Source organism: Equus przewalskii, chromosome 14, assembly GCF_037783145.1.
Source record: "Equus przewalskii isolate Varuska chromosome 14, EquPr2, whole genome shotgun sequence".
NCBI lineage: Eukaryota > Metazoa > Chordata > Mammalia > Perissodactyla > Equidae > Equus > Equus przewalskii.
In genome coordinates, this window is record NC_091844.1 from 3,797,927 (window position 1) to 3,823,623 (window position 25,697).

A 25,697-nucleotide genomic window follows, 5' to 3' on the forward strand; every position below is an offset into this window, starting at 1 on the left:
AGTGTTCAATTAAGTTTAACACCACAAATCTGGTTTTACATGGACTTTGAATTCACCAAGCATGCTGTTTACGTTAGTTCTGGCTCCAGGATTCGTTCAGTGTTCTTCTTCAGCTTTACTCTGAGGTTTGATGTTAACAGTCGTGGTCAGGACCGCAGTCTGCTCCTGGACTTGTTTTGGCAGAAGGAACACAGCTTCCCCGTGCAGACAGTTGTCTGTTGCATTGCTTGAAGCGTGTATACGCGATGGACAGAATGTTGGCTTCACGGAAATCCACGAGCCAGTCTCCTGCTTCCCTTCTGAGCCCTAGTCCAAATTTTCCAAAGAATTCTGCTTTATTTCCTCCTTTTGCATTCCCAGTCACCTACAATTACCAGCACGTCTTGATTTGCTGTGTGACCGGTTTCTTCTTGGACACGGCAGGAAAACTGTTTCACCGTCTTCAGCGTCTGCAGCTGGAGCACAGACCTGGGTGACGGCTACGCTAACAGATGCTCCCAGAAGTCTGACTGACCTTCCCCGGTGAGACCTTGTGTCGCGGCCCCTGACCGCCTGTGCTGCCTCTGGCCCCAGGACCAGAACTGCTCCGTCTCTTCCGAGCCTGTCATTTCCGGGGTGGAACGCTCTGCAGTCGTCTGACTGAAAGTGCCCCATTCTCGTCCGTTTTAGCTTGCTGACGCCAAGCGCTGCGATGTTCACACGTCCCATTTCTTGCTGTACAGTTCCCAGCTCACCTTGGTTCATGCTTCTCACGCTCCATGTCCCAGTTGCGTGTGCAGCACGGCCTCGGCTTTCCTTTCTCTTCAGCCGCTGCACGTCCTTCCGGCCTTAGTCTGCTTGTGTCACCAGCAACAGTGCTATCTGTACTTGTTCTCTGCTCCTCCCCGGTAATTGAGTGCCTTCTGGCCCGGGGGTCTCATCTGCCAGCACTAGCTCATATTTCATTTTGGATTGTCTCATCATAGGGTTTTCAAGGTAAAAACGTTTAAAAGAAAGAGGAAAAAAAGGAAAATATAGCAGTCATTTACCATTGCCTTCTGCTGCACAGGGTGTGGTCCAAACCACAAGCACCCAGGTCCACAGTGTCATAAACACCAAATGCCCCAGAGATCTAGGCCCCCCAAAGGGCCTATGAGTCCATGCTGATATAAATAAATGATTGAATAATAAGTAAATGGGGGAGAAGATATGCATACTCCGTAATGGACAATCCCTTGAGGGCCAATATTAGGCACTCGAGGAGGTGCGGCGTAACCCCACTCCTTACATGTGGGCTGTGCAGAGCGACTTTCCTCACAGGGGACAGAAGGGAAAAGGGAAGGAAAAGGAACTGTACAGTGGAGAAAGCAGACAACACGACCTCAGCCAGGTGACCAAGGTCAACACCAACGGTCACAAACCATGTTGACAATATGAAGCCACGATATGAAGTGATATAGATCCTATATGAATGCAAGTTGTTAATAACAGGAGGAAATGGGTGTGGGTATACGCCAAGTCTCTGTATTATCATCTCATTTTTGTGTGAATCTGAAATTGTTCTAAAAAATAGAGTCTATTTTTAAAAAGACTCCTAGGAATGGGAATGTTAGATACGCAACTTCAAGTAATTTATGTTGATGTGATATTAAACCCTCCCGTCTCCCCAAACCTGAGGTCTGGCCTAGTGCACTCGCTTATTCTGGTGTGATACTGGGGTGGGAAACAGAGCAGGAGGGCGGAGACCCCCATCCCTCTCTCTCCTGAGACCCACGGAAGGGCTAATATCCTCTAGGAAGGGGCACCCGTGCAGGCATTACTGCCAGCAGGAGACCAGCAGAGCCCCCAGCAGAGGTGGCTCGGCCCAGAGCAGCAGCTTCATGCAGGCAACTCAGGAGCAGACCTGAGCCCACCCTCTGTCCCAGACTCCTCAGAGGAGGGTGTGTCAGTCCAGGTCTACTCAGGAAAACCATCCTAAGTATTTCAACAGACGGAATTTAACATCAAAGTTTGATTGCAGAGCTGTTGGAAGGGTTAAGAAGAGCAAAAAGGAGAAGAGCGATCTTGGAGGAACAAGGGAGAAAGGAGAGATGCCCAGAGGTCAAAAGCAGCGAATGCCTGTGGGGGGTCAGCTTTGGGGCAGCCCAGAAGAGAGGTCTCGATTCTGGGGGATGGATCTCTGAAAAGATGCTGCCTCGCTCTGAGCTGCTGGGGTCTAGAATCACCCACCCTCGCTGTGGCTACGGCCAGAGCTGACAAATGTCAGTAACCCCTAGCAACAGCCATGCTGGATGAGCCAGAAGCAGAAGGTCTCCTCCACCAGGAGTTTCTATTGGCAGAACTTCCTGGGGAACCTGGAAGACGCAGTGTATACATTCCTTGCCCAGCGGAATAACACAGAGACCAGAAGTGCGGATGGAGGCAGAGACATCTGGTAAATAGCCAGCAGAGAAAGTGACCCTTTCCGAGGGTATGATTGACTCTTGGTTTGTACTACCTCTCGAGACCTTCAGAATCTTTCCTTTCCAACATTATTTATACCTTTTCTTCTTGTTCTGTGCTTCTCTAGCCTAACAAAGATCCCACTGTGCCCTATGGGATCCCTTCCCTCCCAGTGCTCTGCCTTGGCTGTTTCCTGAGGGACGTCCCACCCAATGTGTGTGAGTAAAACTCTCACACGTGCTTTCAAATTCAGCTCACCTTCTGCTCTGCAGAGCCCTCCTCTCGCTTTGCTCACCTGGAAGCAGAGGTGTGCTGGTTAAAAAAAAAAGCCCTGATTTGTAGCAATTGCTCATTTCCATGGTATAAATGCTCCCACGGGAGTTGCTAACACTCAGCTTTGGTGAGCCTGTACCAGCTGACCTGGCACCCCACACTCCTGGAAGCAATGTCTCTCTTGTGAATTTCCTCAGTCATCCATCTGAGCCTGTCCCACAGCACCCACCACTTTCTACCATGAATTATAGTTGTTTCTTCACAGGTCTTCACTCTCCAACAGAAAAGTGTCCTCATGCAGGGAAAAGGAGTGGTTTGAAAGCCCTACCCCACACTCACAGCTATGTGGACACGGACCAAATACTCCAGCTTCAGTTTATTGTCTGTTACAGACAGCAGCAACAGCAGCAAGCTATTTCACAGGGCTGTTACAAAATTAAATAACACATGAAAGCATCTGCCTAACAGTCTCTGGCATGTGGTAGAAATGTAATAAGTCTTAGTTTTCTACCCTTCTTAGGCTTTTAATACTTTAGGAGAGGAGCCATAGTATGATTCATTTTTTAATTACCCCAAGTGTCAAGGACACTAGCCTCTAACTAGGAAAATGCTTGGTAACTTATCCATTGAAAGGATGAAGCAGTCGACAGCAAGGGCAAGGCAGGGGTGTGGACGTGAGCCCAGAACCCTTTGGGAAAGTGGGGATGGGCTGGTTGGAAGAAGGGAAGAGAATAGGGAGGACTGGAGCACAGGGAAGGGACCTGAGGAGCCTGGAGGGCCTCTTTGGCACCTCCTTCCCCTCAGGCCTTCTCGCCTCCACTGGGTGCACGCTTACTATTGCTTACTCCCCAAGTTTCACTTTGGCTCAGCTGGACATCAGGGTCTTAGGTCACCAACAGCCTTCTGGGGTGGTAATAAGGACAGAACAGTGACTTTGCAGCTGCTGATGGCATTGCCTTATACTTAATCCAGTGGGGCAGGAGGAGTTGGCAATAGAGCATGGTGGCAGAAAAAGCACTCAACTAGGAATGCTGGGTTTTAAGGAGTTTTGTACAGAAACAGCATGTATTTCACAATTTCTGTCTGTCTGAGTTGACAGATACCTATCAGCCAAATCCCATCTACAACCTAATGTGCTTGCAATCTGCTTACAGCTTCCATCTGATTTTGCTGGCAGAACAAGCGTCAATAAAACGTTTTCTCACATTCCTGCTCCTCACCTTTCGTCTAAGAATCATGGAATTGTGGAATCGGAGGAGCTCAGAGCCCTACCTGCTTTGGACGCTTCTCTGCAAACATCATAGGTCTAACCCAAACTCAAAACGTTAATGATCAGGAAGCTAAGACAGACAGAAAGCCATTTGTTCCAAGCTGGTGTGCTCTGGATGCCTGGCTGCTGTGGGAACTCAGGCCTCCGGCTCCCACATCAGGTTCTCTCTGCCTCCAAAGGAAGTGTCACCTGGCAGCCCCCGGTGTCCTTCAGAGTCAGAGAGCCGGGCTTTTGAAAGAAGCCCCTCGGCCTGTGGGCAGAGGGGACAGACAGCAGACAGCTCTCCCCTCACTGGGTGGCGCTCAGCTTGCTTCCTCCCAGTGATTCTCCGCCTGTTAATGGGGAGACCTGGGATGGAGGACGGTTGCATTAGAATTACAGAACCACAGCATTTGTGCTGTGTAGTTTGACAGATGTAACATATTACTGTTTTGATTTATTGCTAGTTTACTTTTCTTGGAGGTTTCTAATAAGGCTAAAGGAAGGTATTTGATCTTGAAGTATAGCAAAAGGGCCTGGCCTTCAAGAGGTCAGAGACACTGCTGGCTGCTCTGATTTCCCTCTGTAGCTGAAGATTAGCGATTTTAGCCTGCAGCTCCCGGTCACTTTCTGGGGTCTCCCTTGACTTGGCATCACATAGATCTGTGTGTATCATCATTTCTCCTCTATAGGGACCAGCTTTCTGTGGTTCTGATGATGAGCTTCTGGTATCTGTGCATGCTTTGACATACCTCCTTGCTTGTAACAGGCATCAATAAATGCTTACCGAAGAAGTAAATTTAGGTACTATATATGCAGTGAGTACACTAACACAATTCATCTCCATAACTATGTTAAAATATGTACACTCGACAACAAGATTGGAATGAAACAAACATGACGACATGTTCAGGGTTTTTCTCCAGGCAGAGACAAAGCACGATTTCATCCTTTTCCTAGTTTGTCCTAATTTTATAGCACTGGCATTACTTTTTTGTAACAATAATAATAATAATAATAATAAACTCTTTATTTTTTAAAGAAAGACATCCCAGTCGATCACAGCAGAGAAAAAACTGCACCCGGTTTCTACTTCAGCAGCGTTTAGGGGATTAATCCTCTTCGCTGCCTACTGTAACTAAAGAAGCCAACAAAACAGCGCAGAGACCAGCCAACTTTGTGAGGGACGAGTTCAAAGAACTTCAAACACAGGGCCCAATTTAGCATAAACATTTCTTCCCACCGCAGCGCGCTGGCGCCCACCACGCCACCCGCCGGGCAGGGTCCGGAGATCGGCGCCCGCCGCCCCGCCCTCAGGCCGGCCACGCTCCTCCGCCTGCAGCCCCGACGGCTCCGGCAAAACACGCGGGGAGCGCATGCGCCGCGCCGCCGCCCTCCCAGCCACATTCTTCGAAAACCTAGCGAGCGAGCAGCGGCAATTGCGCCTGCGGGGAGAGGAGGCGGGGGGCGGGGCGTGGGGAGGCGAGGGAGGAGGCGGGGCAGGGGCGGGACCGCGCGTGCGCGGTAGTCCGGCCGGCAGGAAACCGGCGGCGGGGGCGGGGCGGGGCGTGCGGCGGGGGCGGGGCTCTCCGGGGCCGCCGCCGCCGCCGCGCTTTGTGCAGCAGGCGGGCCCCCGCGCGGCAGGGCCCTGGACCGGCGCGGCCCCCGGGGATGGTGAGCAAGGCGCTGCTGCGCCTCGTGTCTGCCGTCAGCCGCAGGAGGATGAAGCTGCTGCTGAGCGTCGCGCTGCTCGCCTACGTCGCCTGTGAGTGCGCGCCGCGGCCGGTGGGCGAGCCCCATTCATTCCGGGCGCCGCGCGGGCCGGGGGCGGCGGGCGGTGTGCGGCCCGGTCTCCCTCCCTCCCCGGCGGGACCTGCGCTGCCCGCTCCCACCCTCTTCCGGGTTGCGGACCCCTCTCCCGCTTCCACTCTCGCGGCAGAGCAGCCGGCCAACTTGGTGGCAGCCCCTCGCCCGCTTAGGCCCGTGCGCGGTGACCGCCGTCCTCGGCCGACCCCGCGCCACGGCCCCCGCCCGCTGCCCGGTCCCCCGCCCCGACGCCGGCACTGCTGTCCACGTCGCCCGGGAGCCGGAGAGGGTCCGGCCGGCGATTCGGAGCGTGCGGCGCGGGGACACCCTGGGGACAGCCGGGCCGCGCGCCGCGTTGGTTAAGTAGGATAAAAATACTGTTGTCCTTGGCAGAGCCCGGCTCCCACTGTGTGCTCCGCGGGAAAATTACTCAGCGTTTAACTCCTGGGGAGCCGAGTGCTGCCGGCCCGCCACCGCGCCCGGGCGTCCTGCGCGGGGTCCCCGGGGCGCGGCGGGTGGGCGCTCCCGGCCGGGCGGCCCGGCCCAGCCCCGAGGCGCAGCGCGGAGACCCGGGCGGCGCTGGCGCGTGCCGTTCTCGTTTCTGTCATTCCTCACCGCTGCTGCCCGAGACGGGGCAGGAGGGGCGATTTGCAGGCGGGTGGTGGTCCCTGGGTCTTCTTAGAGGCAGAAACCGTCCTTTTTCTTTTTAAGATCCATTCGATGGGAATGTATTTTAATTGCTGCTATTAATACCTTACCAAGTACCAAAGTGGACCAGAAATAGCTCCCAGTGTGAGTTCCGTTTGAATCCTAGCCACCAGACAGACACATACTGAACTGAGATGAAACCACCTGCTCACGAGTTGAGTTACCAAGATCTGCTTCCCGAGGTGAGCGTGGACTCAGGAAAGTGACTTCAGCGGAGTTTTAGGAAGACGTGTGGTTAAGAGCCAGCCTGTCTGGTCCAGCCCAGCTCTTCCAGGAGGTGGAACGAGGAAGCTCCAGCAGGGCTGCTGGTTGCTAGGCGAGCTTTCAGGCCAGAATGGGTGTTAGATGTGAGTCCTTTGCCTGGAGGAAGAGCTAGTCTGAAGTGTGTGTGGTCAGTCTGGAGCAAGAAAGCTGAGACCCGAGGAAAGACCACTTAAAATTGCATAATTATTGTTATGACAATGATAATAATTATACCTGAATTTGTTGAGAGCTTAACATATATGGGTAGGCATGAGCCTTTCTCATTTTATCATCTCAGCAATCCTAGGAAATAGGAAATATGATTATTCCCATTTTTTGAGGTGAGGAAATTAAGGCCAAGAGAAATTAGGAAAATGTACAGATGTTCACACAGATTATAAGCTATAGAGAGCCATGTTTTGAATCCAGAAAAGGCCAGGGTGCTGGGGGCTAGAAGCCAGGTCTGCTGCAGGTTCAGTGTTGATTATGGGGGCTTCTACAGGTAGACAGAGGGGCTTTGACTTAATAAGGTAGGGGATCTAGGGAGCCATGGAAAGTTTTTCACCATTCATTCAATCAGGAAATCCTATGGAGTCCTTACTGTTGTCTGTCGCTGTTTTTGGTGCCAGGGGACACCAGGGAGTGCAGACGCCTGTGCTGTGCCCCGTGGAGTCAGGCAGCGGTTCTGGAGCTGGAGTGTGCATCCGCCTCACCCGGAGGGTTTTCGGCACAGTGCTGCCTCCCACCTCAGGTTTCAGATCCGCAGGTCTGGGTGTGCCTGACAATTTGTATTTCTGGTAGCTTCACCTGGGAAGTGTGGCTGCGGTATGGGGACCCCACTGGCCCACAAGGGGAGGTGGCCATGAATTGGATTAATCACTCAAAGGCAGGTTACGTTACAGGCTGTTATGAAGGAAACGAATGTGTGAGAGCTTATGACAGGGACTCCTGGGTTAGAGCAATCAGGGACGTTTGTTTCCACGAGGAATTGAGGCTTAAGCTGAGAATTGGCGGATAGAAAGGAGTTAATAGGGAGACATAGGAGGGAATGTGTTGCAGAAGGAACAGCACGTGCAGAGGTCCTGTGGCAGCCCAGAGCACGGAGTATTCTAGGAATGCAAAGGAGGCTAGTGTTGGAGTGGGAAAACGAAGTACAGTGATGAGGCTGCTGGGGTACTTAGGGGCGAGCAGGCAGGCCTGGGAGTGGCCTTGGGCCATCTTCTGAAGTGGAGATTTCAGCTGGGGGGGGTCTAAGACTAGGGTGGAAGCAGTGTTCCTAATGAGCAGGGATGGTAAATCAGAGACACTTTGCAGGAAAAACGTTACAGGGCTCCTGACTGACGGTGTGCAAGGACTCTGAAAGTGTAAGTCAACAGTGATGCCTATGATTTCTTTTGCTCTTCTTTATTAATAGTCTTGTCCTCCCTATGAGTAAAATCTCACCTCTGTTTGCAGAAACTGTCCATGCTGCCAGATTACACACCCTCACTGTTAGCCAACCACCTTCTAGAAATGCTCTCCCTGTTCCTCTCAGGTTCCTCTAGTCTTTCTCATTCCACCTCCGTACACCTTTCTCAGTCTTTTTTGCCTCCCTGGCCGAGAGTCTCCCTTCTTGCTGTCACATAAGCCTTCTGTACCCCGCCTAGGGGAGTGAGCATATGCCGGCTTGCATTGCACTTGATTTCTTTTCCGTGCATATGTTTTCATCTCAATAAAATTCACAATCCTTGAAGACAGGGACTGTGTCTGTGGTGTTTCAGCGCTTGTAGCACTTGCTTAGATCAGTTCTATTAGTTCATTGGAAGAGCTCAGAGGTCTGATTGTTTGAAAATCATGCCAACCTACTAGGCGGTTCCCTAGGCAGAGATGCAGCTCCAATTACCTTTAGTGTTTTTTAATATGCACAAAGTTTAAAAAGTCAAATAGCCTCTGCAGGGTTTGTTAGGCAGAATAGAATCCCCTGCCTCTCTTTCCGCTGCCCAGAGGCAAGTGCTTAACTTCTCTTAGCTGATTATTTCAGTATTTGGGTATATTTGTTTTTGTGCCGTAGAATCGTATGCGTCTCGGTTGTTCATTTATGGATATTAGCTAGTGACCTTATTCTTTGAGAAAAGATTGTTTATTCTCTTTCCTCTCCTCTGAACCCATGCTCCCCACCCCCGTGTAGATGTGGTGTCATTTTGAGGAGCTCAACATTTAGTATTTATGTGTGTGAGTAAAGTGCTCTCCGTAGTGAGCCATGCTGGATGTTACTTTTTGTTTTCCCTGGAACTAATTGGCTTGTTTTCTTTTTTAATATACTTTGCTATGTACTGTTACTGATTCAACTCCAGACGCTTTGTCATTGTCTGTGTCTTCCTGCTGAGATTCTGGGAAGCATCAGGACCTTTGTTGGGACACAGAGGAAGAAGGGCCCCCAGAGCCTTTGGACCTTGTGCCTCCAGCCTCAGCACCGCCGCGCCCCCTCCCCCGCCATTGGCCTGGAGCTGCCCATCACAGATCTGTTCCCATGACTTCCTCGTAACTTCACTTGGATGTGCATGGGAGAATTGTGAGACTTTGTCCATAAGTGTCTTTCTGTCTTCACGCTTAATTGATAGATTGATAATGGAGAATTCTAGAAAAAGCTTCCTTCAGAATTTTCAGGCATTGTTCCATTCCCTTCTGGCATCTAGTGTTGATGGGAGTGGCTGGCCAGTCTCTTTCTGTGGGGCTGGGGTTCTCCTTCTGAAAGCTTGCAGATCTTTTTGCCCATGGTAATCATCGTTCCCCACACATTTCTAGCTCTCTGCCCCTGGCCTCGCCTCACTCTTGGTGGCCTTGTGTGATCACTGTGCCTGGGAGCTGCGTGGGGTGCCCGGCTCACTTCGGGTCCCAGGGTTTGGTTGTGAACACGTTTTTCCCCTCTGGTTTGATGACCAGCAGCATTCACGATGGTGGCGCTCAGTGCAGAGCCCCTGCCCCAGGCCGCAGAGTGGCATGAGCTTGAAGAGGCCTCTTTGGGTTAAGCCTCTGAGGGTCTCGGGTGGCTTGGGGCCGCAGCTTGACAAAGCCTGCCCTGACTGTCCCCAGTGTTCAGGAGCCCACCACTGCCGTGGCGCGTCTGTAGCCGCGTGCTGGCCACTTTTGAGCTGTGTGATCCAGAAACTCTTATTCTTTGGTTCTGGGAATATTCTTGAATTATTCTTTGGTTATTTCCTCCCCTCCATTTTCTCCTTCTGGAATTACTATTATGCTGAAATAGAATTGCCTTGTCCAGTCCTTTTATTTCCTATTCTGACATTTTAAGGTTTTGCTGTACCTTTTGAAAACTTAAAAACTTCTTCATCTTTGTATTCTGACTCTTCTAGTGATTTTTAAAAATTTTTAAATTTTTGCTATCATTTTTCATTTTTAAGAGTTCTCTTTTGCTCTTGGCGTTTTAAACTGAGAAAATGTGGTCCTGGTGCAGGCCTCTTCTCTTGGCGGTGCTGTCTGTCCGGTGTTCCTTTCCCCGGTCGCTGCGCCCCAGTGCTCTGTGCGGGTGGGTGAGGGTGGCCACTGGGGCCAGGCCTGCGCTGGGTGCATTGCTCGCCACAGTGGCCTGGACCCCCGCCCGCCCGCAGCACTATCAGTCCCCAGCTGGGGTGCTGCGGCTCTCCCAGGACCCTGCTGGCGGGGAGCCCCGCTGCCTGATGTCTGGGGCCCAGTGGGGACAGGGCTGCCGGGCTGAGCAGTACCTTGCGCGTCGTCCCACTTGGCTGGGGACTCCCCAGTCCCAGACCCCTGTCCTACCCTCTGCAGAGATGGAGCTGCCCGTCTTGTGCCCTGGCGGGGAGTGCAGCTGGCAGTCGTGCTGCTGTTTGGACAGATTGGAAAGGCAAACCTCCTCCCTTGTCCCTCGATTTCCAGGCGCTCCAGCATGCCCATTGTCCACCCTACCCGGCTTCAGCCCGGCCTTTCCCAGTGCTCTCCTCAGGTTCGCTTAGTTCCTCTGTCCTCGTCCATCTTCTTTTCACCTTCCAGCAGCGTTTGATTTCCCTTTTCCCTGTCCATGTAGGGTTATACCTTAAGAGCGAAAAAGAAATCTCTTTTCAGACATTCTAGTGGAGACCAGAGTTGTGACATCTAGTAATGTTTATTTAATTTTTGATGCATGATGGATTTTGTTTTAATGACATTTTATTTCTGGTACCTTTCTTTATTGATATGGTGGACAAGTAACCTGTTATTAGTTTCAGGTGTCCAACATAGTGATTCTATATTTGTATATATTGTGAATGATCACCACAATAAATGTCACCATATATAGTTACAAAAAATTTTTTGTGTGGTACCTTTCTTTCTTGTCCCCATTATTCCACTGAAAAGAGACTAAATTAAACCCTGAAAACCATATAAAAGCATGTTTTATAAGTGTTAGCTTTGCCTGTTTGATAACAGACTTCTCTGATTTGGGCCTTGGGTTGGGGTAGCATTATCCTGAATCTAATCAGCCCCACATGACTGATGATGGCCTCATAAATTCACTCATTAAACATTCGCTGGCCTGCGGCCGGGGAGGGGACACAGCGACTCAGATGCCCTCCCGATGCCAGCTGACTCCGGGGAGAAAAGATAGGGAAGATCCGATAGCATGGGTGGTGTTTCCAGATGAGCCTGAGCTGGGAATCAGAGGGCGCAGGGTGGGTGCAGGCCCCCAGGCCCCTGCCTGGGCGTCGGGCATAGGAGCCCGCCTCTTCCTCCCTCCCTCCCTGGAGTTGGGAGGCAACCTGGAAATTGTGCTGAACCCTCAAAAAAGTGTTAGGAATTTCACACCTATTTTCTGTTCTTCCTGTTGAAAGAATCACTCAGTGAACACCCAAATAACCCTCCACCTGCAGTCACCAGTTCTTTTTCTCCACATTTGCTCTTTCTCTGTGTTTTTAATATCTTGTTTATGTTGAAATATTTGAAAGTTGCAGACATAATATTTAAACTTTAAATGCTTTAATATGTGTCTCAAGAGTGAAGGCATTCTTCTAATAATCTCATCACCATTCTCATACTCTAAAAATGAACATAAATACCATTTATTGTGCAGTCCGCATTTGAATTTGCCCCAGTTGTACCATAAATGTGTTTTACAGCCTTTTGTGGGTTTTTTTTTTAATCTGGGATCCAGTCAGAGGTTACATGTTGCATTTGCCTGTTATGTCTCTAACTTGTTTTCGTTTCTCATGACATTTACCTTTTAACAAAGCCCAGGCCTCTTGTCCTGTCACATGTCCCACATTCTGGGTTTATCTGATTGTTTCCTTATGATTAAACTCGGTCAAGCATTTCTTACACTAATGCTTGTTGGTTTGCCTTGCACCGGGGGTGTCCCACTGTCGCCGGTGTTGGGTTGAAGCCTGGAGGCCTGCCGTGCATCCCTCCTCTCACAGATGCGTTTTCTGGTACAACACCTGGTCACGTTGCGTCCTTCTCTTCTGTCTGTCAGATCTCCCCTGTGTCCCTTGTAAGGACACTTATCACTGGTTTTAGGGTCCAAGTGGATAATCTCAGATGATCTTTTGCTCTCAAGGTCCTTAATTACATCTGCAAAGACCCTTTTTCCAAGTAAGGTCATATTTGCTTTCTAGGAATTAGGATGTGGACATATTTTTGGGGGACCACCAACCAACTCACACGCCCCACCCCTTTGTTTAAATCACTGTGGACTCACAGATTCTTTTAGTCTTCGAGCACTTTCTTGATCCCCAGGTGCTCCAGGTCATCTTGTTCTTTCCCTGCCCCAAACCTGCAATCGGCTGTTTCTCCCCGGAGCCCTGCTTCTTTTCGGTGGAGCACGTTTAGGAGTGAGGGTCTGAGCACTGGCCTGCCCGTTGCTGTTGAAGTGTCACTGCTTCTGCCTCTTTCACCAGACAGAACCTGGAAATGTACGTATTTTTTCCAGTCATGAGTTTATGCCGACCGATACCCCCAAGTTGAATCTTAACAGGTTTCTTGCATACCTTTCCCCATTCCATAGTCCTGATTCCTATTTCCCCACAATGAAAATCTTGTTTCTAACATCAGTAAAAACCCCATTTGCTCTGTACTGCTACCATACAAACAGTTTCAGAATTACTACGTCACTGCCACCACCAACAACAAACTTAAGAAGACTCAGAATTTCTTCGTAGCTCTTTTGGTCCTGAGACTATAGCCCACTAAGAATGTGCACTTCGAGTGTTGTGTTCAAAAGCCGCTTAAAGGAATTTTTTTCCTATGCCTCCTACAAGGTAGGTTCATGTTCTTCTTTTTGTGTTCAATTTTAGGATTTGCTTTTTTCTTTCTGATTGTTAGAGTATGTAAACCATTTACATGGTTGAAAGTCAAATTATATAAAAAGTTATATTCAGAGGCTGGAAACTGCAACAAGTTTCCAGCCTCTCTACCGTGTTCCCATTTTTATTAGCCTGTTTTATCCATCCTACATTTCTTTTTGCAGGTACAGGCATTAGTCTGTGTGTATACATGCACAGTTATTCATTTTTACCGAAAAGGTAACGTACGGTATAGACTCTTTGCCTCTTTTTTTCTTTCCTGCTCAGCATTTCCCAGAAAGCCCTCCGTGTCAGGGAGCAGATCACCTTCATTCTGTTTCTCAGCTGCGTGGTACTCCTGTGTGTGCGCTCTGCGGCTGATCTGATCCATCTCCTATGGGCGGCATTTAAGTGATTTCAGATATTTTGCTGTTACGAATACTCGGCAGGGCGTGGGCCTGTGCACATGCTCCCGTCAGCGATGGGGGAGCAGCTGTTTCCTCTCAGCCTCCCCAAGAGTGTGCTGACAAATGTTTGAATTTTTCACCAATCTGAAAAATGGTATCTCCTTGTTTTAATTTGCATTTCTCGAATTATGAGTGTCATTAAGCATCTTTTCCAGTGTTTAAGGCCTATTAACCTATCTTTTCCTGAGAACTGTTCAGGTTTTTGGCTATTTTTCTGTTGAGTTTTCAGTTGTCTTTTCCCCTCATTTTTAAGAACTCCTTATATATTGGGGATGTTACCTGGTCTTTATGAAGTAAACTGCAACTGTTTTCTCATGCCTGGTGTGGTATAGGAAAAAATATATCTGCTGTTTGTCCCTGTTCCTGGCACCGAGCTCTTCCTGAGTGATAGGAGTCTTTTATTTTTCCTAATGCTCCCCTTTTGAGCACACCTGAGTTTATGCCAATACCGTGACTCAGGGAGGGACCCGTAGGTAGCTCAGGATGGCACTCGTCACCAGAAAGACCAGCCATGTGCTTAGAGGGTTGGCACTTCAGCCCCTCCCACCAACCTCCAGGAGGAGGACTGAGTTCTCTAAAAACTCTTGAAAATGAGATGTGAGCTTCCCAGTTGGTGAACATGAGGGGGTGCTGGGAGAGTGGTGCACCCGAAGAGGTGTGGAAGCTCCAGTCCCTCCCCCGTGTGTTGCCCTGTGCATCTATTCCATTTCTCTCTTCCTGAATTGTATCCTTTATGACCAACTGGTAATTGTAAGTAAACTGTTTTCCTGAGTTCTGTGAGCCAGTCTAGCAGATTATTGAACCCAAGGAGGGGATCCTGGGAACCCCTAATTTAGAGCCAGTTTGTCACAAATCTGGGTGGCCTCTGGGACTTGACATCAGCGTCTGAGGTGGGGAGCAGTCTTGTGGGACCCTGCTCTTAACCTGTGGGGTCTGATGCTAACACCAGGTCGTTAGTGTCAGGATTGGATTATTGGACACCTAGTTGTGTCCAGAGAGTGGGAGAATTGGTTGTTTGTGTGGAAAAACCCCACGCATTTGGTGTCAGAATTGTTCTGAGGGTAGAAACAAGTTATAAGACCTGCGGATCTTTATTTTCAACAGTTTTCCTGTTTCCCCATGTAGTTCTTAAGGAACTGGTCAAGGTGTTCAGTGAGACATGAGACCAGGGGCTGTGAAGGAATGCGGACGCCCTCAGGGCCCGGGCAGTGGGGTTTAGAGGATGGCCAGTGGAATTGGAGGCAGGGGCCCGCCCTGACCTTAGGCATGGAGGGGACAGGGCTCAAGGAGCGGAAGTCCTTTGGGTCCATGAGGGCAGAACCTGACGTCTGACCCGACACGGACTTTGTTCAGTGAGATGAGTGAACATTTGATGAGAGTTCATGAGGTGGTAGGGATTCTGGTGAACATGCCCTAAACAGTCAAACCTTAGGGCAGGGCCAGATAGAATCAGTTTTGCGTTTTGGGGTGTCCTCTCTACACTGAATATTACACTCTGCTCTGTGCATCTCCCTACCTTTTGGAGATAATGCTGGTGGATTTTAGCCCTGGTGTGTGTGACCGCTGTGTAGGCCAAGAGATCAGGAGCGTGTCTGTTGTGAAGTTGAAGGACTTTGATGAATCTCATAGGCAAGGCCAGTTTCCAGCTTCCCCACGTGTGCTGAACCCACGTTAATGCCTGCTTCAAGTGCTTTTCTTGTAGCTGTTCAGAGTTTCTGAGGGATAGACGAGGGGCGGGTGATTCAGGGTTGCCTCTCTTCTGGAAGGGGTGGTTTCACTTGCCCTCCTTCCGCTCATCCCATAACTTGGGACAAGTTGTCTCACCTTGCTGTTTCATCTTTTTCCACTTAGAGAATGGATATGCCTTGTAGATAATCCCTTTTAAAGGATACTATGAGGAATTGAAACAGTTTCTTTAAAGGAATATAGCTATAGTTGAGGAGACACCTGGGAAAAAAATACTATTTCCAGGTGTGGGTGTCATAGTGTAACCTGATGGAGGGACGGTCCTCAGGTGGGAGGGGCAGTGACAGCGGGCAAGCGGGTGCTTCTCCCAGGGTGGGCCAAGGTTTTCCCTGTCTGCCTTTCATTTAGAAGGGCAAGGAGTGAATTTCAAGTTAACCCATCAGTTTCTTTTACTTTCTGGTTAAGCTTTTTATTGCTCTAACCAAAATAAGTGAAGTAAAGTGACACAGGGAACACCTGAACCCCTTCATAGTAGTCATTTTCAGGAGTCTGAGTGTTCTGGAAAATGAACACAATTTTGTTAGAGTGGTGAGATTTTGCAATTTATTCTTAGTATCTTTGAACTTTTTTATGGTATTTTCAGAAATTGAAAACAAAACACGCTGTTTCTAAGTTGGAATTCAGTTGGCATACATAACGTAGGTGACCTGGCTTTTGTTTATTTATTTGTTTTTAAAGATATGAGCAGACAGTGTGTTGTATCAGCAACAGAACACTGAAGGTGTGGGACAGCTCAGTCGTAATCAAGTGAGAGAATCCTATTAATCTGACACTCGTCATGGGGCCAGCGACAGTTCTTGTGGAAATGGTCATCAGCTGTGAGTGATATGGGGTCCTCATCAGCAGTGGTTTGCCGCAAAACTTGTGTGTAGCCAAATCAGGGTCTTAGTTCTGTTCCTCCTCTTAGTTTCTTTTGATGATGTAGTATCGAATTTAATTTTAAATGTCCTGCTCCTCTTAGTCCCAGTACATCTTAATTATTTAAAGAAAAAATTTCTATCCTGGGTGCTTAATATAATGAAAGCCTTCCCACCCCCCTACCTCCCACCGCCCAGGCTTTCTGGGTCCTCCTTAGGCTTCCACTTGCGCCCCGGCCCCCCTCCCCCACCAAGAGTGACCTACTTGGATCATCCTACTGTCTTGCAGCAAAGCGTGAGGGGGAGATGGTCTCTCCATTTTATAGATGGGGAAACTGAGGCACAGAGTGATTACACGACCTGCCCCAGCTCTTAGTGTGGCTACAGTGGTATTCGGTGGTGGTGTAGAGGAGCCTGGAGGAACCCCAAGGCTGCACCAACCCATTGTTTAGCTTGGGTGTAGGCTTTTCGTGAAACGTGTCCTGAAAGAAAGGGCACCCTTTGAGGCAGGCTTGATGGGGTGCTGCACGGTGGCGGGACCAGAGGTATCGGGGCATCGCCCTTGTCTTCTTGGTGGGTGGTCAGGCTGCCTTCGGTCCTCCCATTTGGCCCTGTAGTAGGGGCCCTCTCCCCTTTCCCTAGACTCCAGCATGGCTAATGAGGAGACAGTGGGCTGGGCCCGGGTGGCTGGTTGTCAGCTTGTCTGCACTGAAGCCCCCATAGCCCCAGGCCCCTCCACTTCCCCCCAGCACATACCCCCTCTGCACTGCCACCCTCACTCCCAGTCCCCCCCACGTCCCCTTTCCTTCCGCTGTCCTGGACTTTGCCATCACTGATAAACGCTGTGGGTAGAAGGCTGATGTTTTTGCAGTGTGTTAGGGTGACCTACAGACACAGCCATTCCCCATGGTTCCGTGTCTGTGGATGGCCACGCCACTGGTGGGACATCAGCGCAAAGCGCCCAGTGGCCCTTGTCACGTGGGGTGTCACACCTTCCTGCACATTGGCTGTGGCATGCCCGTGGACGGGGTCCTTCTGTCTCGGTGAGCGCACTGTCCCTGCCAGCTGGCCCTGTGGTTTGGAGGTGGCCCTCCTGGATTGTCTCCTCCTTTCCCTCTCCACCCCTTTAAAAGCAAGGTGAAAAGGCCAGCTTAAAACCATCATTATTAAAATTACAAAAGAATTTGGAAACAGGAAAATGTGCTCAATGTAGAAAAAGTAGAGAATGAAGTGCAAAGAAGATAAAATCAGAATCCTCATAATTTTAGCATATTAAAATGTCTTCTTGTACAAAAATAGTGATATGTCTTCATTTAGTGGGATCTTTTGTTTTGCCCCTCAGTAAGTTTTATAATTTCTCTGATGTAGGTTTCATACATTTTTTGTAAATTTTATTTCTATCAAGTTTCTCTTTAGCATTCTAAGTAAAGATCCAATAGCAAGTATATTATAACAAAACAACTTTACAACAGCAAGCCGCAAAATTAACCCCAAAGCTGTGCTCCATTTTTGAAAAATTTTCCCTTTGCCTTTTGCCCTAATCCTTATATGTACACATTTTTTCCCCATCTTGTTCTTAATCATAATGTTCTACGTTCTAAAAGAAGTTAGTATAACTTGACATGTGTCCTATCCTTGCATTCTGGGTTTGGTTACACGATAGCTCCTCCCTCCGCTGGAAGTTGTAGTGGGGAGTCTGAATTTGCTTTTTCTTCCTAGCTAGTTTTATTTAAGCCCTTTTTTTTTCCTGGCTTTCTTTGCTGTAAGCATTCTAAAAATAGATCCATCAACCGTTATCATCAGTGGTGTTCATTCGAAGCTGGTTGGAAAGGAAGTGTTTGCAGCAGAGCTGTCGCTGTCAGCAGTTTTCAGCAGATTCATCGTCGACTTGGCAGCAGATGTGTATCGAGTGGCCTGCTCCGTGCGTGGGGCTGGAGATGTGCCTCCTTCTCCTGACTTGTGCTTCCGCTGGGAAGTGGTTGGTCCAGGGCAGAGCACAGGGTCAGTTTCGGTGTGCATCCTGAGGAGGCAGGGCTGGGCGGCTCTCAGCCCTCTCTCCAGGCAGCCCTCCCGGCTGAGGCTGGGGTCTCTGGGAAAGGAGTCCCCCGTGTTGCTCTCCTTTTCTTTAATGAATCTGTACCGTCTTTCCATCAGAAAACTAAGGAGATGCATTTGTTTGGTAGCCTGGCGGAGGTCTATTTCATTTCCTGTTGTTTGAGAGAAAATATTGCCACTTTCCTTAGGTTGAGCCTCCATCTGTTTAAGTGGAAAAAAACAAAAGAAATAATGTGGCTACTTTTTCTCTGTATCACACCAACCATCTACTGTGTTTGTGAAGTTGGAGGGGAGCAAGGAGAGCCAGCTTCTTGTCGTTTGTGTTTGTGTCTAGTCATTCGAAGAGTAAAATGCACTTTTGCTTTCTGCAGATCAGGAGTGGTCGACAGCTTGCTTTCTCTCTTTCTACCTGCTTCTCCAAATTGATGCTGTTGTCTAGTATTTCAAGGGGTTTTTGAATGTTTACTTATTGAATAGTAATACTGTGCACCACATCCTTGAGAGTATGTTTGAGTGGAACATGTTTACAAATTTATTGGCGTCCTGCTGTGAAGAGGCGAGAGTGACTTTCTTAGGTCAAGGTTTGCTGACAGAATATATCTTAGTTTCCATTGTAAGAAGTAGTCACATCATTGTTACGGGTAAGGGAAGTTCTACAAATAGCTTTCTTTCGATACGTTGTTGCCTCTGAGTCCTGAGTTGAGTTGAAGAACCTGGAACCTAAGGTATTTGGTGGTTAAGAGTAGCTTACAGTTTGGACAGTAAGGTGCAAGGGGTATTGATATTTCCCTCTCTTTCTGAGGCTTGGTCTCAATTCCTAATTTTAACATCCAAACAACGTGGAAGGATTGGAAGACCCTCTCCCCGCTCTGCGCTTCCAGCTAACCCTCTATGGCTTCCCCTGGGTTACTGGTTGACACTTTAGTACTGTATGAATCATCTAGATAGTTTCCTTTGCATTCTGTGTTCATAAAATATATTTAGGTGCTTTTAAAACGTAAGCGGTTTTATACCGTTGATTTTTCTGTGATTCGCTTTTTTGCCTAATATATGGAGATAGTCTCTCAGTGCAGATGTCTACTGAGTTCATCTAAATGCCTGCTTAGCACTCGTGGCAGGTGGATATCCTAGGATGTCCTCACTTAAGTCAAAGGAAGGCTTTGCATGGCTGAGGGCTTCCAATGGGAGAATTCTGTTCCTTCAAACTGTTGTTCTTACAGCTTTCTTGACTGAGTGAAGCACCTTAAGGATGTAACTCAATATTTAGAATTTTTTCCAGTTTTATTGAGATATAATTGACATGCATCACTGTATAAGTTTGAGGTATACAGCATAATGGTTTGACTTAGATACATTGTGAAATGATTACTACAATAAGTTTAGTTACCATCCGTCATCTCATATAGATACAATAGAAAGAGAAAGCAAAAAAAGAAAAAGAAAGTTTTTTTCCTTGTGATGAGAATTCTTAGGATTTACTCTTAACAACCTTCATGTATGTCACAGAGCAGCGTTAGTACAGTCGCAGTGCTGTACACCACATCCTTAGGACTTATTTATCGTGTAACTGGATGTTTGTAACTTTCAACCACCTTCCGCCAATCCCCCCACCCCCTCTTGCCTTGGGTAACCACAGGCTGGATCTCTTTTTCTGGGATTTTTTTAGATTCCATATGTAAGAGAGATCATACAGTATTTGTCTTTCCTTTCTCTGACATTTCACTTAGCATAATGCTCTCAAGGTCCGTCCATGTTATCGCAAATGGCAAGATTTGCTCATTTTTTTATGGCTGAAGAGTATTCCATTGTGTATGTATATATACCACATGTTCTTTATCCATTTGTCCATCGATGGACATCAGCTTGTTCCCATATCTTGGCTATTTATCGTACATGATGCTGCAGTGACCATGGGGGTGCAGACATCTTTTGAGTTAGTGTTTTTGTTCGCTTTGGATATATACCAGAAGTGGAATTGCTGGATTGCATAATAGTTCTATTTTAATTTTCTGAGGATCCTCCATGCTGTCTTCCATAGTGGCTGCACCAATTTACATTCCCACCAACAGTGCACAAGGGTGGAATTTTAAAGCTTTACCTTAAAGACTGTCTTGGGTTCTCAAGGTCAGTTGTGTTAGTTTTATTTTCATCTTCATTCTGGTACAGTATTTATCTGGCACAGTAATGTCCAGGATAAATAGGACAGGGACCCTGACCTCAGTGTGGAGGCAGACACAGAAGCAGTGTAAGGCTCTGCAGGGGTACCAGGAAGGGGTCGGAGAGGGCATCTGAGAGATGGCAAGGCACACGCGGGGTTTGGAAAGATGACAGAACAGAGCCTGCCACTGGGGGAGGTGGAGGGGCAGGGCCTTTGTGAAAAGGGGAAGAGCAGGGCCAGGGGTTGAAGTCCGAGCAAGTGCAGTGGACTCGGACAGAGGGGTTTAGTGTTGCAGTGTGGGAGACTGTGAGTAGTGGGAGATGAGGCTGGGGGCTGTCGGCTGTGGTCCCTCAGGTGTCCTGCCCAGCAGCATGGCAGGGGGATTGGCCTGTGTTTGGAGAGAGCCTGGTGCACTCCTGCGCCTGGTGCCTGGGGGAGCCGAGGAGGGAGCGCTGGATACCCGTAGGAGGAGGGAGAGTCGGATGCCGTGGTTATGCCAGGGCTTTGCTGTGCAGAGCAAATGTCCTGCAGAGTTGCTGCTCCTAAGTGTGTCCGGTCAAGCTCATGGGGACCCAGTGCTGAACAAGTGTTATCTCAGCGCTACTGCGCTTTGCATGAGAGACGAGATCTCTGATCAGGCGCTGGTGATTCTATAATCGGGAGCCACACAGATGATATCAGAAACCCAAAGTCATTCCAGGAGTTAGCAAGGCTGGGGAGGGCTGGGTGTGCTCAGGACTATGCTGCCCGGCTTGCTGTGGCTGCTGGAGGAATGGAAACAGGTAGATTGGGGGTGGGCTGGGGGTGAGGGCCAGCAGAACACATCCTGTGGGACTGGCATTTAGGGTGGGGGAGGTGGGCCCATGGAACCCCCTACATGGAGCATTGTGGAAAGACATTCAAGGACTTCCATATGTATATTTATATATGCTTTTTTACCTCATCCTTTTAAATTTTCTGCTTCTGTGTTATAATGAACATAATGCAGTGCTACATATACATACATGTGGGGTATATGCTCAAGATTTTTTTTTTTTTTTTTTGCTGGGGAAGATTCTCCCTGAGCTAACGCTTTTGTCAGTCTTCCTCTGTTTTGTCTGTGGGTCGCCATCACAGTGTAGCTGCTGATGAGTGGTGTAGGTCTGTGCCCAGGAACCAACCAGGGCCGCCGAAGTGGAGAGTGCCGAACATAACCACTAGACCACAGGGTCAGTCCCTCAAGACTTTTTGATAATTACAGTGGGCCGTCAAAATAGTTTGGAGAGGTTGGAAATCTTAAGCAGGAAAATGACAGGAACAACAGCTTTCAGGATAAGTCACCTGGTGAGAAGGGAGAAGCGCCACGTGGAGATGGCAGAAACAGGAGGACAGTGACAGAGGTTGTCCAGTCAATGCAGTGGCAGAGCCTGACAGGGGGCTGGCCCAGGGATGGAGGGGACACTGAAGGAAGAATCGTAAGGGTCTGCCAGCTGCCTGGGAAGGAAGGGAGGGGGACATCTGGAATGGTGCCCGGAGTAGCGGGGGTGTCTGGAGAGGGCTCACCTCCACATCGTTTCACTGGTATCTTCACAAAACACGTGTCTTAGGGCTCTGAGCTTGGGAGGACAAAGGTGTGCTGTCTGCTGCAGAGGTCCCCGGGCTGTGGCTGGATCCACGTCACCGGGAGCACTTGTTAAAACCACGTGGCTGGGCCACACCCCAGAGTTTCTGACTGGGGAGCCTGGTCGGGCCTGAGGATCTGCATTTCCGGTCAGCTCCCGGGTGCCGGAGCCGCCCCTGCCCTGCGGAGACACTTCCTGTAGCTCTGGTCTGCACAGCCTCCAGAGGGTCCCTGTGGAAGGAGTCTCTCCCCTCCAGGCTTTGGAAGCAGAATGGCAGATATCCTTGAGGTCGTGGCTGAGTCGGTGGTTTGGATCCCAGGCTTTTCTGCCTCCCCAGCTAGGGGGATTTTAATAGGCCGCCCTAAACCGTGCAGCCGTGGCGCTGCCCTGCCTGCACTGGGCAGAACGCACCAGCGTCTCACAGACTGTGTCAAAATGAGGTATTTCCAGCCGGCTTCCTGTGAGTCGTAGAAATGAAAATAACACAAAATTATAGAAAGCTCTTACCTCGTGTCCCCAGCCTTGCTTCTGTGAATAAATATACGTGCGTGTAGTTTGCAATGTGTATAGTTTTAAAAAGCAAAAAATTGATTCTCCTACATGTTTTCAAAGTTGCCCTTCTTGCTTAGTAGTGACATTTTTACAGGTAGACTCTTTAAAGGACCAGATGTGGTCTGCAAAGCCCACAGTTTCTTGGATTTTTAACCATTCTTTATAAAAAGGAACGTCTTGGGGCAAAAATGTTTGCCAGGGAATGTGGTGCGGTTTTATGAGGTAAGCCTGTGGGGAGGTATGAGTCACTTGGCCCGTGCTTCATGGCTGAAGCTGGGGACGGCCACTGGGACACAGGGAGCTGAAAGCACGGCTGTCGCGCCTGCTTCTACTTCTCTCCTCGGGGAGGGCCCGGAGCAGGGCGGCGTGGCAGGGCAGGGCGTCTGCTGAGGCTGCTCGGGGCCCCAGGTAGCCCTTTGATCTGGGACGATTTTCATCCTGTTCAACCACTTAGGGTGGACGCAGGCCAGGAGGCTGGGCAGGATTTGGGGTTTGGGGTTCGCTCCTTCGGGTTAGGGGGTGCCAGGGGGCCCCTTTCAGGGCCCGCTGCTCTCTGGTGTGTTATTGCTGCCTGGCCCTTAGCAGCTCATTCTTTAGTGGGAACTGGAGGCTGGGGTGCTCCCTCACTTCTGTGCATCCCCTTTCTTATTTGAAGAATTAAAAATAGTAATATCTGCTAACTTGAACCTTCTGATCCATTTAAACAAATCTTTTGGTGCTTTTCTTGTCACAAGAATCATTCATATTCTTACCTGCTTTGAAAACATTTCAGTTATATACTCTCAGACTTTACCCAAGGTGAGTCAAATATTTGCTCTCTTCCAGGCCTAGAATTGTCGGGTCGTGGGTGGTGAGCATGGGGCACTTTTCCCAGGTGCGTTTCGTATTTTGTTCAGATGGAGGGAGGCAGCATGGGTGACCGGGGTGGTGGGATTTCCCCAGGACTTCAGCCTTGATCCCCACTTTCCCCCAGGTGACATTCTGTGCAAAGCTGTCCTTGACAGAGGAAGGGTGCTCTACACTTGCAGGGAACGTGCTGGGTGGGAAGGAGTTGCCTCTGGCCCCGTATCCTGGGCGATTCAGGCTGCCCTGGGAATATGGGGACATCGGGAGATAAAGGGGTGGGGCCATACCCGTCTGTATTCTCTGGTTCGGGTTCTGTTTTCTGCTTAACCAACTGCTTCAAAACTCTGGTATAGAGCAGCAACCGTTTATTATGCTTACGGGTTCTGTGGGTCGGCAGTTTGAATGGGGATGGCTGTTCTCTGTTTCGTGGCGTCTGGGACTTCAGTTGGATGAGTCACAGCTAAGGCTGGAGGATCCACTTCCAGATAGTTTCCTCATGGGCAAGTCTGTCCCCTGAGGAAGGCTCGGCCAGGACCGGCTGTCAGAGGCCCTGTGGTGGCCTGTTTAGGCTCGGGGTGGCCACACTTCTTCCACAGGCCCAGGGCTCCAGGAGTCAGCGTCCCAGCAAACGAGGTGGAAATGCACCCTGTTAATGACCAGCTCCATAGTCACAGTGTCACTTCTGCTCTTCCCTGTGTTCACAGCAGTCACAAGTCCGCTGGATTCAGATTCGAGGGAAGGACACAGACACCCCGCCTCCTGATGGGAGGCCAAAGAATTTTCTGACCAGGTTTAAAAGTGCTCCCAGGGAGGGTCCCCTTTCTGTAAAACGCACAATGACACTGTACAGCTTCTCAGCGAGCACTTGGCAGGAAAACCGAGTCATAGCTCAGTGGAGGCGTTTTGTTGCGATTAACGCTTAGAAAATCTCGAGAAGAACAGTAAACAGAGTCACAGCAGAACGCGTGCAGCTGCGTCATACTTTAGCATTCCTGGAACTTTCTCTGCAAATAATAGTCATTTTAGATGAGCTCAGGGTGCCTGTGTTTGTACAGGGTTTCTGTTTTGAATACCTCTCTAAATTAAAGTGTTCTTGACCTCAGAAGTGGAAGGCGGAATTGCCCTTCACTCCGAAATGTGGAGTGTCTTCAGCATTCTGAGGGCTTTGTCCGCCCCGCCCCCAAGGGTGTTCTGAGGTTAATGTTGCTCAGTTCTGGTCTGAGCTCATGTCACACACAGCCTCTGAGGGTAGGGGATTCCCTTAGAGGACAAGATTGGGAAAAACAAGATGCCTTTTTTGCATGGAGATGGGCATGACTCTGGAGCCCTGGGCAGGCCGCACACGCCTTGGAATGAGGCTCACACTTGGAAGTCTTGGCCCAGGTGTGGCTGTGTGACCTTGAGCAAGTCACATGCTACTCCTTTTGGCTCTGGTCTTGGGCTGTGAAGGGGAGGTAGTAACATGACCTTGTGGTTAGAACAGCAGAGCCTGGAAGGCCCGCGTGGGGTAAATGTTAGAGCACTGATGTTGCTGCACTCCCTATCCTGAGATCCCCCAGGGCTTGGCCTCCACCTGGCTGGATGCAGAGGTCAGCGCTGGTTTAATGAGCCTTCGCCCTGCTAGCCTCACGGGTCCCCACCTGCACCTCCAGCGTGCATAGCCAGGGTGCACAGAGGCTTCTGGCCTCCGTTTCTACTCTCCTGTTAGACGTCTTTTTCCTGGGTCACCGGAGGATGCCTCGAAGTGAGCGTGTGCATATCCCAGACCATTATCCCCTCTGCCAGCTGCCCTCCATCTCTGGTGTTCTTGTCTTGTGACTTCACCTGTGTCACAACCCCGCCTGGCCTCTCCCACCTCACCCTGATACACCACCTGGCCTGAGACCCTCCCGAGGCCTGCCTCTGCCTTCTTCTCTCTCCCCACCTTCTCCCTTGCCCATGTGCTGCTCACCTGCCTGCTTCCTGCGATGCTGAAACACAAGCTGCCCTTCATCACACTGAGTGGTGGCTGATTCCCTAGCAGCCAGAACCCGGCTGTCTTGGGATACTACAAAAGGTGAAACAGTGGCGTCTGTATTTGGCTCATTAACAGAATCCCCTGGGAGCTTGTTAAGAACACAGCGGTCCTGGCCCATCCCTCCCTTTCAGCCTCACTTGCGGTCCAGGGGCCTCTGCTGGCCTTGCCCCCTCCCCTACCCTCCAGGGGCCTCTCCCTCAGAGCCTGGCAGACATTCCCCGCCCATCCACGGGGCTCACTGTCCTGCCTCTTCCTCTCCGCGCCGAGGGCTGGGGCGGCTGCAGCCTTTGCTTCTCTGCTGTGTGTTATATGTGGGTGGCTGTTGGCTCTTTGGCACTTGAGGACAAGAACTCCCTGGGCTGCGATTGCGCCGCCTCATTCTGCTGTCTCTTAGAGCTGGGATGGCAAACTATGACCCAGAGGCCAAAT

General features: G+C 49.7%; 1 protein-coding gene across 5 annotated transcripts in view; it reads left to right on the forward strand.

Moving 5' to 3' along the window:
* The first annotated feature begins 5,475 nt into the window (after positions 1–5,475).
* Positions 5,476–25,697, forward strand: part of UXS1 (UDP-glucuronate decarboxylase 1) — a 96,742-nt gene continuing 76,520 nt past the window's right edge. Inside the window, exon 1 of one of the 5 annotated variants that reach the window (XM_070573344.1) lies at positions 5,476–5,708. In XM_070573344.1, coding sequence (XP_070429445.1) covers positions 5,615–5,708 — 94 coding nt within the window. In that variant the 5' untranslated portion in view covers positions 5,476–5,614. Of the gene's footprint in view, positions 5,709–6,460; positions 6,640–25,697 lie in introns of those variants that run through there. The other 4 variants (XM_070573348.1, XM_070573343.1, XM_070573346.1 and 1 more) reach the window with 4 other exon arrangements.